Genomic DNA, 16,976 nt, shown 5'->3' with positions numbered 1-16,976 from the left:
GAGCTGATTAAATTGCCAAATGGGTGAAAGTTGGCAAAGCAGATATTTTCAAAGAACACAAAACTTATTTTCGGTCAGAAAAAGAAGTCTAGCAGCTTTCTGAGGGATTTCAGGAAGGGGTCTTTACTGTTCCAAGCATCCTGTGAGTCTACAGCTCTGTTTAGGTTTAAGATGTCTTAATATTACCTTTGTTTTTGTCAAATATTGCAAAATATTTCTGAGTCTGTCACATTTAACGTATCTGCAACTGTCAGCAAGAGGTCAATAGGCCTGCAGCAGTCTGAGGACAGTTAAGGGACAGTTAGCCATTTGAAAGCTGGTAATTCAGGACAGAGCAGTTTTACAGCTGCACAGTGCTCCGTTATACACTCAGTCTTTCGGGTCCTGAACCACAAAGCGAAGCAAACTTGAAATGCCATGAAACCTCATGTTTCCTTCCCACCCGTGATCAGCCCCATTCCCACAGCTCAGGCACAAGATGGTCGATTTTGTTTTCCCCAGGACACCTGTCCATAGGCAAAGGAAAGGGGTGCTCCCTTTGACTGGGAATGTTCTTCTGGCCACCTCTTGTGTCTAAGGAGAGGCAGGGGATTGGGGTCGAGGGGCCCTCCCAGTTTGTAGGCACTAAGGGTTGGTGCAGCAGTTTGAAACAAGAAATGGAGCATGAAGGCATTTACCATTCATACTCTTTGAGCGACTTTGACACTGATGGGAATATGTGGTTAGATGGTGCAATATTTCCAAGTCCCATCCTTGGTTTGTTGTGTGGTGCACTGGCGATGTTGCTATATGTGGTATTGAGAGGCATGGCCCATTATAGTGTGGAGATGCACAGGATCCCAGGTTCCTCTGTACATTTTTATTGAACCTTCACACCATTTTAAACAAAGTGCCATTACATTGACCAGTGTGCAGCTTGTCAGAGCCCTCCCTGTTCTGCCTTAAAACAAGTCTTTTATTGGACTGCAGTTGGGATCCTCTTGAGGGGTTTTAATTGTCTGTGAAATGTTAGTTCTGAAAATAAATCGTCCCTTTACCTTGGCAACTGACTATTTTTTTCTCGTTTTACAACTTTTCTTTTGTTTAAATTTATGTTCCTTTTATTTTCATTTATTTTCTCCATTTTTCCATCTCAAGGGCTCTTCCCTCCAGATCCCCTCCTCCAGCCGGGAGGGTGGAGAAACAGGACGTGGACTTCTTCATGACGTCCGAAGCCAGTGCCAGTCCATGGTCAGCCAACAGGTGGCACCCTCGTTGCAGGGTGAGACGACCCATGTGAGTTGTTCCTCTTCACCAGGTGCCTGAGGTGCCAACTTCCACCCCCCAGCCCATGGTTGGTCTGGCAACAACATTAGCTGGGGCACTTGAGCTTCACGCTTCTGGAGTGAACAGGCTTGGGTTTTGTCCGTACATTGGAACTGGACTGTCTTTTGCCCTTTCTCCCAACTACACTGCTCCGGCCTTTATCTTTTCCCTAATTGGGCGATGTTCTACACCGCATCCTGTGCATTTATAAATTCAATTTTCATTCCAATTTTCTTACATTTTTTGCAAAATTAATTATCCCTGCAATTGAAAACAAGATTGTGCACTCGATAATCTCGAGAAGATGCTAGTTTCCCGACAAGCTTTAGATTTTAGATTTTATTTATTGTGAGGAGTACCTGAGTACTGGAGTACGGTGACAGGCGTACAGGGTCGCCACTCTCCAGCACTGTCTTAAAATGCAGTAGTTAGAATCAAGGACAAGAGCGGAAATTAAAGAAACAGAAACAAAAGAAGAAAGGAAATGTCCAGATCACCCTCGCTGCAAGTCTTTGAGCCAGCCTCACCAATGCCACCTGCGATGGACCCACCAATGCCACAACCCATTTGCCATTGTCTCCCTTAAAATGTTTCAGCTGTATTTCTATCAGTAAAAGACTTGTTTGACACTCTATTTAAGAAAATATATCATTTTGTTGGAGGCAGAAGAGACAAGGTTCACTAGGATGATCCCTGGCATGGAGGGAATGTCTTATGAGCAAAGATTAAACAGGTTGAGACTCTGCTCACTGAAGCTTTGAAGAATGAGAGGTGATATCGTTGAAACATACACAATTCTTAAGGGTCTTGACAGGGTGAATGCTGAAGGATGTTTCCTCTCATGGGAGAGTCCAGGAGCAGAAAGCGTAGTCTCAGAATAAAGGGGTGCCAAGTTAAGACTGAGCTGAGGAGGAATGTCTTAGAGTCATAGAGCTCTACAGCATGGAAACAGACCCTTCGGTCCAACTCATCCATGCCGTCCAGATATCCCAAGCTAATCTAGTCCCACTTGCCAGCACTTGGCCCATATCCCTCTCTCCCCTTCCTATTCTTATATCCATCCAGATGCTTTTTAAATGCTGTAATTGTACCAGCCTCCACCACTTCCTCTGGCAGTTCATTCTGTACACGCACCAGTCTTCTTTGAGGGCTGTGAGTCTTTGGAACTCCTTGCCACAGAGAGTTGCGGGGGCAGAGTCCTTGTGTGCATTTAAGGCTACGATAGGTAGATTCTTGATAAGTCAGGGAATTGAGGATTGTGGTGAAAGGGCAGGAAAGTGGATGTGAGGAATGTTAGATCAGCCATGATCCTATTGAAGGACGGAGCAGCTCGAGGGGCCGAATGGCCTGTTCCTGTGCCGATTCTTGATGTCACTTTTCTCCCACTTAGTTATGTCAGCATTATTTAATCATTAATTCTTGGCTCCGTGTTTATGAGGGTTCACTGCTGTTCAGTTACTCTCAGGTCTGCTGATGTTACACATCATGTTCAACCTTCAGCCAGCATAATCAGAGAGAATCTAATCCACAGCCCTGGGGACACAAGATTTGCATAAAATACTAATGTACCGTCAGCTTAAAGAGTCTGACTTGCTGTTCGCTCCTGATGTAGTGGAAATTGTCATTCAAAAACAAGTCTTTGACTTTAATAAGAGTTTCCACTCTTCGCTATTTGTACAGCAGAATCATTCTAAGGACCGAAGGAACCTGATCGTTGACAGCTTTTGGGCATAGGTGAAGCAGGATGTAGCAAATTGATGTGGACTGGCACTAATGGGTAAAGATTTGCTCTGAGGTGTCAGCTAAGGTGCAGTACATTTAGCTACAGCCCCTGTAAGTGGTGGCTCTCTGATTTTAATTGCCATCTTGAAACCCTCGGTGTGAAATATACCTAAGTCGTGAGTGTGGTGCTGGAGAAGCACAGCAGGCCAGGCAGCATCCGAGGGGCAGGAGAATCGACGTCTTGGGCAAAAGCCCTGCATTAGGAATTCCAGCATCTGCTGTCTCCACTTTCTCCTACTGAAATGTACTAGTGTGAACCTAATGGTTATGTTATTGGACTAGCAATCCTGATGCCTGGGTTAATCCTTGAGGGTCATGAGTGCAAATCGCACCATGGCAGCTTGTGGAACATGATTACAATGAACAAATCTGGAATTTAGAAAGCCTGATGATCATGAAGCTACTGAATTCTCTTAAAAATCCATCCGGTTCACTAATGGTACTTGAAGGAAGGAAATCTGCCCTCTTTCCCAGGTTGTTCGGTTATTAACTGCCCTCTGCAAAAGCCCAATATAGATCCCCAGTAATCAAATCCAGCCGCCAGTGTTCCAAGTAATTTCTGCAGCTGCTGGGTGGACCTCTGAGCTCTGTGTGTGACAGCAGCTGGAGACACTGGAAGTGAACATATGGACTTGGCAATAGGCACAGGTGGATCCTTAGAGAGGCTGTGCAATTTTTTGGCAACATTGTAAGCCAATGCAGAGCAAGGTACTGTGCCTAACAGCACACATATACCACGCAGCGACTGGAGTGGTTCAAGAAGGTAACTCATCACCATCTACTCGACCATAATCAGCAATGGGCAATAAATTCTGGTGACACTAGTGATGAATAAAGAAGGCTTGTTGCCTCTTGCTGTTTTGGTTCATTCATTACAAATAACCGGTTGGTAAAGGAAGCAAATATCTGTGGAACCTTCCCTCAGGGATAACTGTGATCTGCATTGCGAGAAGAAGGGGAAATAATATATGACATGACCACGTAAGCAAAAAAAAGTAGCAAACTGTATAGATGCGCAGCATTTATGAACCGTATCTTTTCAGCTGAAGTGATACTGTTAATACCTATGAAGCAATGGCCCCCAGTTTTCTGTTTTGATTACTTGACACTATTTTTAGCAAACAGCAGTACAGCACCAGCTGAGAAAATGGCTAACAGGCCTCTGTCATACCCAGGCTACCCTACTGCCTGGAGAGATAATTTGTTTGTTTATTTCTAGCTCCCAGAAAATCGAGAGCATCGTCCAGTGGACCCACACTCATCCTGGATCAAATTTGTGCAACGAGATGGAGTCAGGAAAAACAAGAAGTGCAAAGCTAACCGGAAGAAAGTATTGGTATTTTTCATGATTTGTTTTTGTCTTTACTCCTGCTTTTTTGCATTCTTCCCTCCTCCCAAAGGTATAACTCTACTGGATTATGGTTCTGTGAACATCAGGTACCTCGCCTAATGTGTTTGGGCTGTAACAGTGAGTATGGCATGATATCACGGCTTAAGCCAATCCTCATGCCTACATGCCCCAACGTTTAGCAGGCGTGGTTTGACGGCACTTGTGTATGGGAACCCTGACCGAGTTAATTTTTTTCTTCCACATGCAGTGGATGTCGTCCACTCAAACATTAGCTAGACTTTTGACTTGAGCAAGGCCTCACCTGGCAGCTTAGTCAAACATTGCGATCCAAGGGGTTCAGTAAATTGGATTGGGCTCAATTTTTGCCCCCTTGCTTTTTCCAGTTTATTATTGTGATTTAGACACACATTGGATGCATGGTAAAGAACAAATGAACAAAAACCAAGAGTAGGTCACTTGACCTTAGAGCCTGCTCTACCATCCAATAAAATCATGGCTGATCAAATTTTAACCTCGACTATATATTCCTGCATATCCCCAATAGTCTTTCATCACCTCAGTAATCAAGCTTCCATCTACCTTTGCCTTAAAAATATTTAAAGACCTTGCATACACTGCCTTTTGAGCAAGGGGATTCCAAAATCTCACAACCCTCGAGGAAAAATCAAAAAGTTTGTAGATGATGCAGAAATTGGCCATTTGAAGTGAGAAGGAACTTACAAATAGTCGGGTGAGTTGGACAGAAAAGTGGGAAATGGAATTCAGTCCAGAGAAGTCTGAGGCAATGCAGTTTGGGATCCAGCAAGACATTGGAATACCTACAATGTTTGAGCATATTGAGTAGTGCAGAGGCACAGAGAGACCTTGGAGTGTATGTCCAAAGATCCTAAAAGGTATCAGAATATGTTGAAAAGGTTGGTTAAGAAGACATATGGCATGGATTTCCTTAATTAATCAAAGCATAGAAAAGCAAAAGTAGCAAGGTTCTGTTGGAAACAAACCGAAACTCAGCAGGTCTGGTCACAGCTATGGAGAGAGAAACAGGGTTAATGTTACAAGTCTGTTACGACTGTTCTGCACAGTACTTTGCTTCTAATTGAGGTTCTGCTCGACTGTGTCCAGCACTAGTTAGACAACAGCTTGAGTACTGCTTGGATTCTGGTCACCACATGTCCGGGAATGGTGCACTGGAGACGGTGCAAAGGAGAGCTGTAAGAATATAACCAGGAGGGTTGCCTGAGAGGAGCATGGAGGCAGAGACTGTAGCCACATTTAAAATGGATGTCTATTTGCTGAGCTGTGACCTAAAAGCCAGAGGTGGGATGAGACTGGGTATCACTTCTTAATCAGCACAGGCACAATCGGCTGAATGGCCTCCTGCGTCATAGATATTCTCTGATTCAATTGTAAGACCTGTAGCTTTGAGAGAAATTAGATAATTCAATTCATATTAAATGTGCGATTTTTTAAAGCCCTTACATGTAGCAAACCTCCTTTGACATTTCCTTCCAAACCCTGTGATCTCCACCATTAAAGAAGGACAAGAGCAGATATCTGAGAATACTACCACCTGAAAGCTCTCCTCCAAGCCTCACACTGTCGTGACTTGGAAATATGTCACAGTTCCTTTTCTGTCATTGGGCCATCTGCGGGAACCTCCTTCCTAACAGTACTGGGGGTGTCCCTACATCCCGAGGACTGCACCAGCTCACCCCATTCTCCAGATCAGTTCTCACGGGTAATAAATGCTGGTCTCGCCACATTTCATGAAAGATTACATTTTGTAAAATGTTGCTTGTGTAAAATGAGCAAATAAGAGAGCTCATACTTACATTGTTAGGTTCATAGAAAGTACAGCACAGAAGGTGGCCATTTGACCCATCATGTCCATACTAACTGTCCCCAGCTAGTCCCACTCCTCTTCCCTTGCTGTGTAGGCCCTGCAGCTTTTTCCTCTTCGCATAATGATCTCATTGCCTTTTGAAAGCAATGATTGACTCTGCTCAGCAAAACTCTATTGCAGATTCTAATTATTGGCTGCACAAAGAAAAACGCTTTGTTCTCACTGTTGTTGCCTTTGCCAGTCATCTTAAACCAGTGTCCTCTGGTATTTGTCACTTGCATTAAGGCTGCTCATGATTCAAACACATCTATTAAAATGCTTCTTCTCTGAGCAGAAACAACCAGTCCGTTCTTTAGAGATGCCATACACTTTATTACTGTTGTTAAGATGTCAAAAATAAACTGCGTTGTATGAAGATGAATTAAAGTGATTATCATTGTAAATTGGTTCAGGAAAGTTTTTAACCTAGTTTGTCCAATGGGAGACTGATGGGATTGGTTGTAATGCTGAATTTTACACCCTATTGGATTTAAGTTTCCATTGGCCTTGTTGGAGGGTAACATTATAACATCAGTGTCCTACCTGATCCTGTAGCTTTCCTATCCAGAACGATTTGGATTAAACTCACCCCAAAACCTGTTTGGCACTTATGTTGTTTTTGCGATTGCTTACCTCGGTTTGCTAAGGACTGGATGAAGAAGGTGTTTGCACACACACTGAACCAGGATTATTGTCCAATGACGATTCTCTATATCTTGTTCCAAAGCCGAGCCTCTTTGGACCACCAGGACCTCCAGGACCCCCTGGACCCCCTGGACCGGCTGGAGCTGAGGTCACGCAGGAGTTCCTGCTGCGCGAGTTTAAAGATATGATAAGAGGTAAGCTATGGATGTATCCATTCCAGGCACTTGGAACAGAGATTGCCAACAGAAGAACACTAATAAAACTGCAGAGATGGAAATTCATTCTATAACCTCTTTAGTCGAAGTCCATTCCTGTGAAGCCAGTGGAACTGACTATTGGATACATGACCAAAAGTCTATGTCTTCCTCCCCAGCCATTAAAACGACACATAAAGATGTAAATTTGCAACATGGGCTGGAGTATAGGAATCTGCATTCATTAGTGATCATTCAGGAACAGTTGCAATACTGTATGGGAACAGAGGGCTGAGAACTCCCTGTTTGTTAAAGTCATAGCAATTCGACAATTTCTGTGCCCCCATTGCAAAAAATGGGACTTAGGTCTCATCTGAGTTGATCACCGTCATTGATGGTGGGCAGGGCACTGGGACTGGCAGCTTCTCCTAAACCTCACCCCAACTCTACTTTTAACCTCAGGGCCACATGTCGCTATAACTTCACTGGGTGAGAAGGTAGTGTAGGGTACATGCCAACAAATGATTCTGTGCCTCTTGACTGCCTGCCAGCTTCCTTGGTACCTGGTGAGGAGGGAGCTTTAATGTTAAGGGTCCAGCTGGATGAAAAATGCCAGAACCTAGAGTGAGTGAGAGCCACGACTGCCATTCTGGTCCCACAAGGGAAAGTTTCGTCTTCACTGACTGGTCTCTTCATCCTTCCACCAGCTGCCAACTTGCTGCAGCCAATCAGGAATCATGGTGCGTTCCCTGCCCAGCTCCCTATTCACATGCCATGGAGGTCTCTCTTGCTCTGTCTTCAACCCCGCCCCCCCCAGTCTCCACAGTTCAGGTGGTTGCTTCACCAGCTTGTCAAAGTCAGCAGCAACTTAAGGTGACAGGAAAAGAATTGAGGTCAGAGCAGACAACTAACGCTGTGTTTAACGACCGACTTCCTGACAGGTTCATGTCTCAGGTTTTAAATGGTTACTCTTGATATGGCATCAATGACAGCATTGGATCCAGCTTTAGTGATGGGCACGTAAATAATTGCCCAATATCTGCTGCATGATGTATGACAACAATATTTGAGACTGTTCATGATATGCTATACTGGTAAAAGCTCTTGTATGAATAGAAAGCTTTTGAAGATGTCCCTCCCCTCACCCGAAACAGACAATAATCCAGCTTGTTTCTCTTCCTCTCCAGTCCAGTGGCACATGAAGTGGCTGCATTATAGAGGAGGACATTCAGCCTTTCATGTCTGTGCCAGCCCTCTGCAGGAGCAACATAGCCAGTGTGAATCCCCACTGTTTTCCCATTGCCCTGCAAATTTTTCTGTTTGCAATAATGGCATAATTCTCTTTGAAGACCACGATTGATTCTGCCTTCACTACACACTCAGGCAGTGCATCCCATTCTCAAAGTGCATGCTGCAAACAAAAGTTTTTTTTTACTAGATTTCTATTTCTTTTGCCAATTATCTTAAATCCTTGACCCTTCTAACAGTGGAAATAGTTTCTCCCAATCCATTCTGTTTGAATATTGAATATCTCCATCGAATCTGACTTTGAACCTATGTATCAAATTTATCAGTTCAATTGTAATGACCACCCCTCCAGTCTCACAGCAACTGACCAACTGTCAAACAACATGGGTCAGGAATCAATCCTGGTCACCTTTGACCTCTGTTGTCCAATGGCATGTAGAACTGAAAACCCTGCTCCATTAACCTGTCAGGGAAACTCCTGCCTTAATAAGTACATTGTTCCCTTAACCCACATGAGACAAGCTGGAATAACAAGAGAGAGAGCTGCAAGTACTCAGCAGGAGCTGGCAGCATCTGTGGAGGGCGAAAGAAAGTTGCTGATTCAAATATGACACTTCAGAAAATGAGCTGGTCTCTTGTGATAGTTGTGGTATTATCAGTAGATTAGGCGAATGGTCTTTGTTGTGGTTTCTATTCAGATTAAGAAGGAATCCTATGCATAATAACAAGTTACAGCATATTGTCTTGTTTTCTGCTATGTGCACAATGTTCTCCCAACTGCTGTGACTCACTTTTCCCATCTGAAAGGAAACCACAAGTTTCATACTTGGCACCTCCACAACTAGAAACAAAACCTGGCCACAAAGAATTGTAGGTTTGCACCCATGTCCCGCTGCTCTGTGGCAAGGTTTTTAAAGCGTCTGGGTGGAACTAATAGTCAATGATGGCATTCAAATTCAAGTTGTCACCACAACCAGTGTTTAGACACTTGGCTGTTCAGGCCAAAGCACTCGATGCTGAAGAAGGGAAAGAGGTGATAAACTGAAGTAGCTCTCAGACAAGTCACAAAGTTGTACTGAGTGATGGCTGCTAGAACGTCTTAAGCCCCTGCCCTTCTGAGCAGGAAAGAAGCTTTGGAGAGGGGTGTCTGGGGCTTTCTTTTACCCCTTGTGTTAGGTGTGAGCCTCGTCAGCAAAGTCAGCAATTGTTGCCTGTCCTTAGTTACCCTCCTACTGATTGGCTTTCGAGGTCAGTTCAGTGGTCAGTTAAAAGGCAACCATGTTGCTATAGGTCCGGAGTCGCATGTAGGTCAGACAGGTAATGATGGCAGATTTCCTTCCCTAAAGGACAGCAGTGAACTCAGTGGGTTGTTAAAATTGACAGTGGTTGCCACTAGATCAGCTTTTGTCTTAATTCCAGAAGCTGTTCTTTTCAGAATAGTTTAAACCTTAGCCATCAGCTACAGTTCCCCCTGAACACTAGCCTGCGGTTCTGGATTTACTGGCCCAGTGGCATCACCATTACAGTATGACCTCCCTGTAGGTAGAAGTCACTGGACTGGAATAGTGTGCATTCCAGAATTTGGAAGTATTTTTGGGAGGAGACCTGAGGCTCTGAATTTTTTCATAAAACGTTGGAAGCAGGAATTGTGCCGATGCTCAGAAGGGTGCAATTTATTGGAAAAAAATTAAACTGACTTCAACAAAGGGGGAGCACAGAAGCCAGGCACTTTTAAGGGAATCTTGTCTAAAGTAGAGCTAAACATAAATACAGGATGAGGAGTGTGAAAGTTTAACAATGTGGACTGATTGGGGTGAGTCAGGATGGATTTGTAAATTGTGAATGGAAGCTGATGGTAATACAGTGGATATTTGTGTTTTGGTGCATGCGTTCTCATGATGCATTTGACTTGTGTATATAAAATGATTATTTAGCCCCAAAACGTGGCTGCGGCCTGAGAGTATTTGGGTGGGTAAATCTCAATGGAACTTCAGAAGATGAGGGCAACCAGTTGCACCTCATTGAACCGTGCATTTGTGATCCAGTCATTTTCTGATGGGGAATCCATCAACAGGCCAGTGTGTTTAATGCAGAATAAAATCCATAAACTCCATATTGAGATTTTTAAAAATGTTTTTAACAGACAGTTGTTATTCTATATTTTCATAAGTCATGCAAATACCTAGGTTGTGCATTTTTGAAATAAATTTCTAAACATTGGTGCTCAGAGGGACTGAAATGTACTCGCACAAGGAGTATAGAACGTTAACAAGCAGGCAATAGGAAGGCAAGTGGTATGGCTCCTTTTCTTGCAGGGGGAGGTGAAGACAGGAATAAGGGAGCCTTTTGAGAAGAGTTTTATTTTGATTCAATGATGGTATTTCTCTAGGACATGTGAGATAAAGGAGCTTTTACCATGAACAGAGTGTTTGAAGTGTTTGCTGAGCTTGTTGTGACTGGTGGTAATGTAACCCTAAAGCAAAATGCCAACCAGCACAATTCCAGAGATGAGTAAAAGACAAGATCTAATCCTGCCATTTTATAATTGGCCCCCATTTGGGTTATCTGTGTTTTGCTAAATTCCACTTCTGTTCTTTGTGGCATCAAAATAATATTAAACTGCTTTATAATCCATGGACATTGACCTGGTAAATACCATACTTTTTCTGGTTCAGGCTGGGGATGAAGCAGATCATGCAGTGCTTTAGTCACAACTCCCTCCTGGCCTTTTCAGGTAATTTTGTCTGACACTCATAGTTCAGTATTTTTGCTTACTTACTCAGAAGCAGCAGAGAGACGGGCAGCCATTCTGACAGAGGTCCATCCCAGTTTGAGTCCACCACCTTCTCTCCCATTTGAAGACATCCGTCCATACAAAAGAGTAGAGGAAGCTTTTCACTGCAAACTGAAAGGGATAGTTATTGTGGACAAGAGGACCCTCTTAGAGCTTCAGAACTTCCAGGCGGTAAGAAAGCTTTAAGCTACTTATTTGGATATCTCTTAGAAACATAGAAACCTGGAGCAAATGCAGGCCATTCAACCCTTTAAGCCTGCTCCACCATTCAGTATAATACTTTATCTCAATGCCATATTCCCAATTTCCACCATACCCCTTGATACCTTTATAATCTAAAAAAGTATCTATTTCTTTATTAAATTTATTCTGTGACTAGGTCTCCTTGGCTTTGTGTGGTAGAGAATTTCACTGGTCGAGTATCCTTTGAGTGAAGAATTGTTTCCTCATCTCAGTCTTAAATGGCCTATCCTGAATCCTGAGACCGTGTCCTTTGGTCCTAGACTTTCCAACCAAGGAATAGATCCGATCTGTATCTAGTCTGACCCGCTCTTCTAGCAGTTTATGTTTCAATGCATTTATCTATTGGAATCAAAAAGCTAAATATTCTTGAGGCAGGAAAGTACAAGTAAAACCCATGGACCAAGGAAATGTGAAGATAATATATAAACAATTGGGTAAAGAAAAATCACAATCTTGCCCATAAACAAAACAGCAATGTATGACATTGGTGAGGTGACAGAAGGATAATGGTGTCATGGTGCAGTCACCAAACTAGTAATCCAATGCTGTGAGGGAGGGGTTTCACATCTCACCATTGCAGATGATGGGACTTGAATTCAGTTTCACAATGTGGAATTGTAAGCTAGTCACAGTGAATAGCTATTGTTGATTGCTCTAAAAGCCCATTTGCTTAACAAATGACCTTCAGGGAAGGCAGTCTACCAGCCTGGACCATGTGTGGCTCCAGATCTGTAGCAGATTGATTGAAATGCAAGCTGGTCATATCAAGAGCAATAAGGATTGGGGTGGCAAGATCAAGATTCTTTCAAGGGATCGAAGGAAATGAACTTGGCCAATTACTAAATTTGGTTTATTGAACTTCATTAGTTTCAGATGTAAGACTCTTGATATCGTTAAGGAGAAAGTGAGGTCTGCAGACGCTGGAGATCAAAGCTGAAACTTTATTGCTGGAACAGCACAGCAGGTCAGGCAGCATCTAGGGAACAGAAGATTCGACGTTTCGGGCACATGCCCTTCTTCAGGAATGAGCAGAGAGTGTTCAGCAGGAGAAGATAAAAGGTAGGGAGGAGGGACTTGGAGGAGGGGCGTTGGAAATGTGATAGGTGGAAAGAGGTCAAGGTGAGGGTGATAGGTCGGAGTAGGGTGGAGGCGGAGAGGTCAAGAAGAAGACTGCAGGTCAGGAAGGCGGTGCCGGGCTAGAGGGATTCGGCTGAGACAAGGTGGGGGGAGGGGGGATGAAGAAACTGGTGAAGTCCAAGTTCATCCCCTGTGGTTGGAGGGTTCCCAGTCGGAAGATAAGACGCTCCTCCTCCGACCGTCGCGTTGTTGTGGTTTGGCGGTGGATGAGTCCAATGACCTGCATATCCTCGGTGGAGTGGGAGGGGGAGTTGAAATGCTGTGCTAACCCAACCCAATCACCCTGTAGCACAGCATTTCAACTCCCCCTCCCACTCCACCGAGGATATGCAGGTCATTGGACTCATCCACCGCCAAACCACAACAACGCGACGGTCGGAGGAGGAGCGTCTTATCTTCCGACTAGGAACCCTCCAACCACAGGGGATGAACTTGGACTTCACCAGTTTCTTCATCCCCCCTCCCCCCACCTTGTCTCAGCCGAATCCCTCCAGCCCGGCACCGCCTTCCTGACCTGCAGTCTTCTTCTTGACCTCTCCGCCTCCACCCTACTCCGACCTATCACCCTCACCTTGACCTCTTTCCACCTATCACATTTCCAACGCCCCTCCTCCAAGTCCCTCCTCCCTACCTTTTATCTTCTCCTGCTGAACACTCTCTGCTCATTCCTGAAGAAGGGCATGTGCCCGAAACGTCGAATCTTCTGTTCCCTAGATGCTGCCTGACCTGCTGTGCTGTTCCAGCAATAAAGTTTCAGCTCTTGATATCGTTACCCAATTTATTCAAGATCTACCCCAATGAACTTTTAAAAACCTGTTAATAGGGTCCCTCTTGTCGCACAATAGTAGTGCCCATATCCCAGGCCTGGGTTCAAGGCCTGGGCGACACGGTGGCATGTGGGCGGCACACTGGCACGTGGGCGGCATGGTGGCACAGTGATTAGCACTGCTGCCTCACAGCGCCAGAGACCCGGGTTCAATTCCCGACTCAGGTGACTGACTGTGTGGAGTTTGCACATTCTCCCCGTGTCTGCGTGAGTTTCCTCCGGGTGCTCCGGTTTCCTCCCACAGTCCAAAGATGTGCAGGTCAGGTGAATTGGCCATGCTAAATTGCCCATAGTGTTAGGTAAAAAGGGATGACATGTAGGGGTATGGGTGGGTTGCGCTTCGGCGGGTCGGTGTGGACTTGTTGGGCCGAAGGGTCTGTTTCCACACTGTAAGTAATCTAATCTAATCTACCACCTGCTCCAGAAATGTGTGATAACATTTCTGAACAGGATGATTAGGAAAATAGGTTAAATTAAAAATCTCTTCATGGGTTACAATGAATGTAAAACAAATAACATGAATTTTATCCTGTTGAATTTTCCAATCATGTTATCATCATGCATTTTGGGAAAACGTTGAAACAGGATTTGATCTACAGAAATTTACTGCATAGGGAATTGAGAACGTCTTTGCTGGATAGATATGTGTGTTTGTGAAATTAAGGGATTAAAGCAATAGTCTGAGCTATTCCCATGGCAATGAATGAAGTTAATGTCATGGCATTCATATTGTTACAGGGAAAAGGATTTCGCTGTGTTGGTGTAATCAGGTTTGTTGCTTGGCTAACTTGTTATCACTTAGAGAAGTCTTCACATTAAAGAGGAACTTTTGTAATTAAATCAAAGCACATTCTGAGTATGCAGTGGAGATTAAATGGTTTCACGTTTTGAAGTTGTTAATGAGCAGATTATGAAATAAAATGGTATGATAATAACTGGGTTTCACTTGATCATATTGCACTTCATTGTGAAAGGCAACTCAATTACACTCTGTTGGTCAAGGTAATGGAATCTGCTGGAGGTCTGGTATGAACCTGCCTTCTCTTGTCCCCAGGAATTGACATGCTGATCTCCAGCCGTTAGTAAATAGTACAGAAATGTGTCAAAGCAATTACGATGCCAAGAAAATTATACGAATCTGATGCCAGGCACATGTAATGTAATATGATTTTTGTAAAGGAATGTATAATTTTCTACCCACTCTCCAATTGGCTGCTTAGAAAGATACTGCAAGCTTAACCAAACAAGAATAAACACATTTATAAACAGTGGGCTTTCAGTACCAGTAGAGATTTTGAAAAGTAAAAACCGAAAGAAAATGCGGATGCTGTAAATCAGAAATGAAAACAGAAATTGTTGGAAAAGCTCAGCAGGTCTGGCAGCATCTGTGGAGAGAAATCAGAGTCACTGACTCAAAACATTAACTCTGATTTCCCTCCACAGATGCTGCCAGACCTGCTGAGCTTTTCCAACAATTTCTGTTTTCGTTTCTGATTTACAGCATCCGCAGTTCTTTCGGTTTTTGTTATATTGTTAGAAATGGGACAATAAGGCAGATTTTGCTTCTTTTACATGTAATTATTCCACTAAGACCATTGCCAGTGCAGTCCGGCACACTTGGCTTGATGGCACCAGGGCAGGTGTGTTTGAGGCGTCAAATCTGTTGTCCTGAGGCAGGGCAGCATCTGGCAATCCCATTGTGTGATATCCACCACCATGGGGTTGCTACTGAGCACTTTCACTCATCTGCAGGACAGCAGACTCCAGAAGATCTCCGATGTACTCAGGTCTCTAGTTTATAACGTTTACACATCATATCCAAGACAAAGGAGATTATGGAGCCCAGAATGGTGCCAGTTTGAGTATCCATTTGAGATACCACAACTGGTTCAAGAGACCACTGCAAGAGAAGCCTAAATGCAGATTTCCACTGAGGAAGACTCCATTTGGGGTTGACTTTAAGGCGATATCATGTGTAGAACTGAATGCAAGCTGTTAGTGGACCCCTGCAACAAATTCCGGAAGCTCCCTGGTTGGACATCTTGGCATTTACCAATGGCTAGCCCACAGCAGGACTGCACGTACCAACTGTGCATTTGTGAAAATCTTCAGTAGAAGTAGAGTGAGATTGGCATCTAGCGAACATGTTCTGGCCTGCCCCCTCGTATATCTGCGCCCTGTTCACTTATGGTGAATATATCACCCATTAATGATAGCATGTGGGCTGAGGTATTATATGTTTTGGAAGTGCCAGAATGGCTGTTTATCCGTTTCTGGGAGATTTGTTTCTCTCACCATTTAGCCTATGTGTGTTTTGGTCTCGAATGTCTAATGGGCCCTGACAAAAGGCAGATGTGCAGTTGTTTTCACATAATGCTAAAGGGAAGCAATAGCAGGTGAGTGGCAGTTCAGTGTAGCAGCAGGTTATCACATGGTCTGTTTGGTGTCTTGACAAGGGAGAAACGATAAGAGAAGTAACACCATCCTACTCATAGCCTGACTGCCAGCACCTCTCTGAGTCTTCTCTGTGCAGTTTTTGGCTGAGGCAGTGATGGCAGGATTTGGATCTTACTTCCATTTCTGCAGGAAAAGTTGAAAACAATAATGGAAAGAATGGGAGTGAGTTAGTGTGTAGCTCTCTAACAGATAGTGCAGATCTGCAAGGCAGCTTTTGACGATTGCCCACTGGGAGGGGGTTAACAAAAAGCTGTGCAGAAGTAAAAACCTTCAATGTGAAAGCAGTTAGCAAAGCTGTACACTCCAGTCATAACCAGGTCACAGCAGAGTATAGTTTGTGCACAGAAGGGACTGATGAATGTGTGCTTGTAGGCAGAGCGAAGTGATTATATTATGACATTGTGATTGGAAGAGATGCTTGTGGAGGAGCAGAAGAATTGGGAGAGCTTGGGGTTAAATCATAGTGTTTCAGTCAAGAAATAGTCTAGTAAAATAGAAACTAATTTTGAACATTTGTCTGAGTACTGTCAATGGTTTGTTACATGCAACATTTATAGATTACACCCAATGTTTACACGTAGCATTTATAGAGGGCAGCACAGTGGCTCAGTGGTAAGCACTGCTCCTCATGACACCAGGGACCCGGGATTGATTCCACCTGCAGGTGACTGTCTGTGTGGAGTTTGTACATTCTCCCTGTGTGTTTTCCCTGGTTTCCTCTCTCAGTCTGCAGATGTACAGGTGCTAAATTGTCCATAAAATGCAGGTTGGATGGATCATCCATGGGATAGAGTGGGATGCTTTTTGGAAGGTCAGTATGGACTCAATGGGCTGAATGGCATGCTTCTACACTGTAGGGAATTCTGTGGAGCAGACTTTTCCCTAGATACAGGGGCTTTCTTTGCTTTTATTAGATTAGGTTGGATTCCCTACAGTATGGAAACAGGCCCTTCGGCCCAACAAGTCCACACCAACTCTCTGAAGAGTAACCCACCCAGACGTATTCCTTTACCCTATATTTACCCCTGACTAATGCACCTAACACTGTGGGCAATTTAGCATGGCCAATTCTCCTGAGCTGCACATCTTTGGACTGTGGGAGGAAACCGGAG

The 16,976-nt window shown here is 44.0% G+C and overlaps 1 protein-coding gene across 4 annotated transcripts in view; it reads left to right on the top strand.

Moving 5' to 3' along the window:
• Positions 1-16,976, top strand: part of c1qtnf12 (C1q and TNF related 12) — a 98,252-nt gene that overhangs the window by 27,095 nt on the left and 54,181 nt on the right. The window contains exons 2-5 of one of the 4 annotated variants that reach the window (XM_043675814.2): positions 1,138-1,275; positions 4,307-4,417; positions 7,048-7,159; positions 11,191-11,372. In XM_043675814.2, the coding sequence (XP_043531749.1) occupies positions 1,138-1,275; positions 4,307-4,417; positions 7,048-7,159; positions 11,191-11,372 (543 nt within the window). Of the gene's footprint in view, positions 1-1,137; positions 1,276-4,306; positions 4,424-7,047; positions 7,160-11,190; positions 11,373-16,976 lie in introns of all 4 variants that reach the window. The other 3 variants (XM_043675813.2, XM_087980465.1, XM_043675815.2) reach the window with 3 other exon arrangements.

The sequence above is a fragment of the Chiloscyllium plagiosum genome, unplaced genomic scaffold (genome assembly GCF_037043375.1).
Source record: "Chiloscyllium plagiosum isolate Xiang-an unplaced genomic scaffold, Cpla_swu_hap1 HiC_scaffold_37, whole genome shotgun sequence".
Taxonomy (NCBI): domain Eukaryota; kingdom Metazoa; phylum Chordata; class Chondrichthyes; order Orectolobiformes; family Hemiscylliidae; genus Chiloscyllium; species Chiloscyllium plagiosum.
This window is presented reverse-complemented; position numbering and strand designations above follow the sequence as displayed.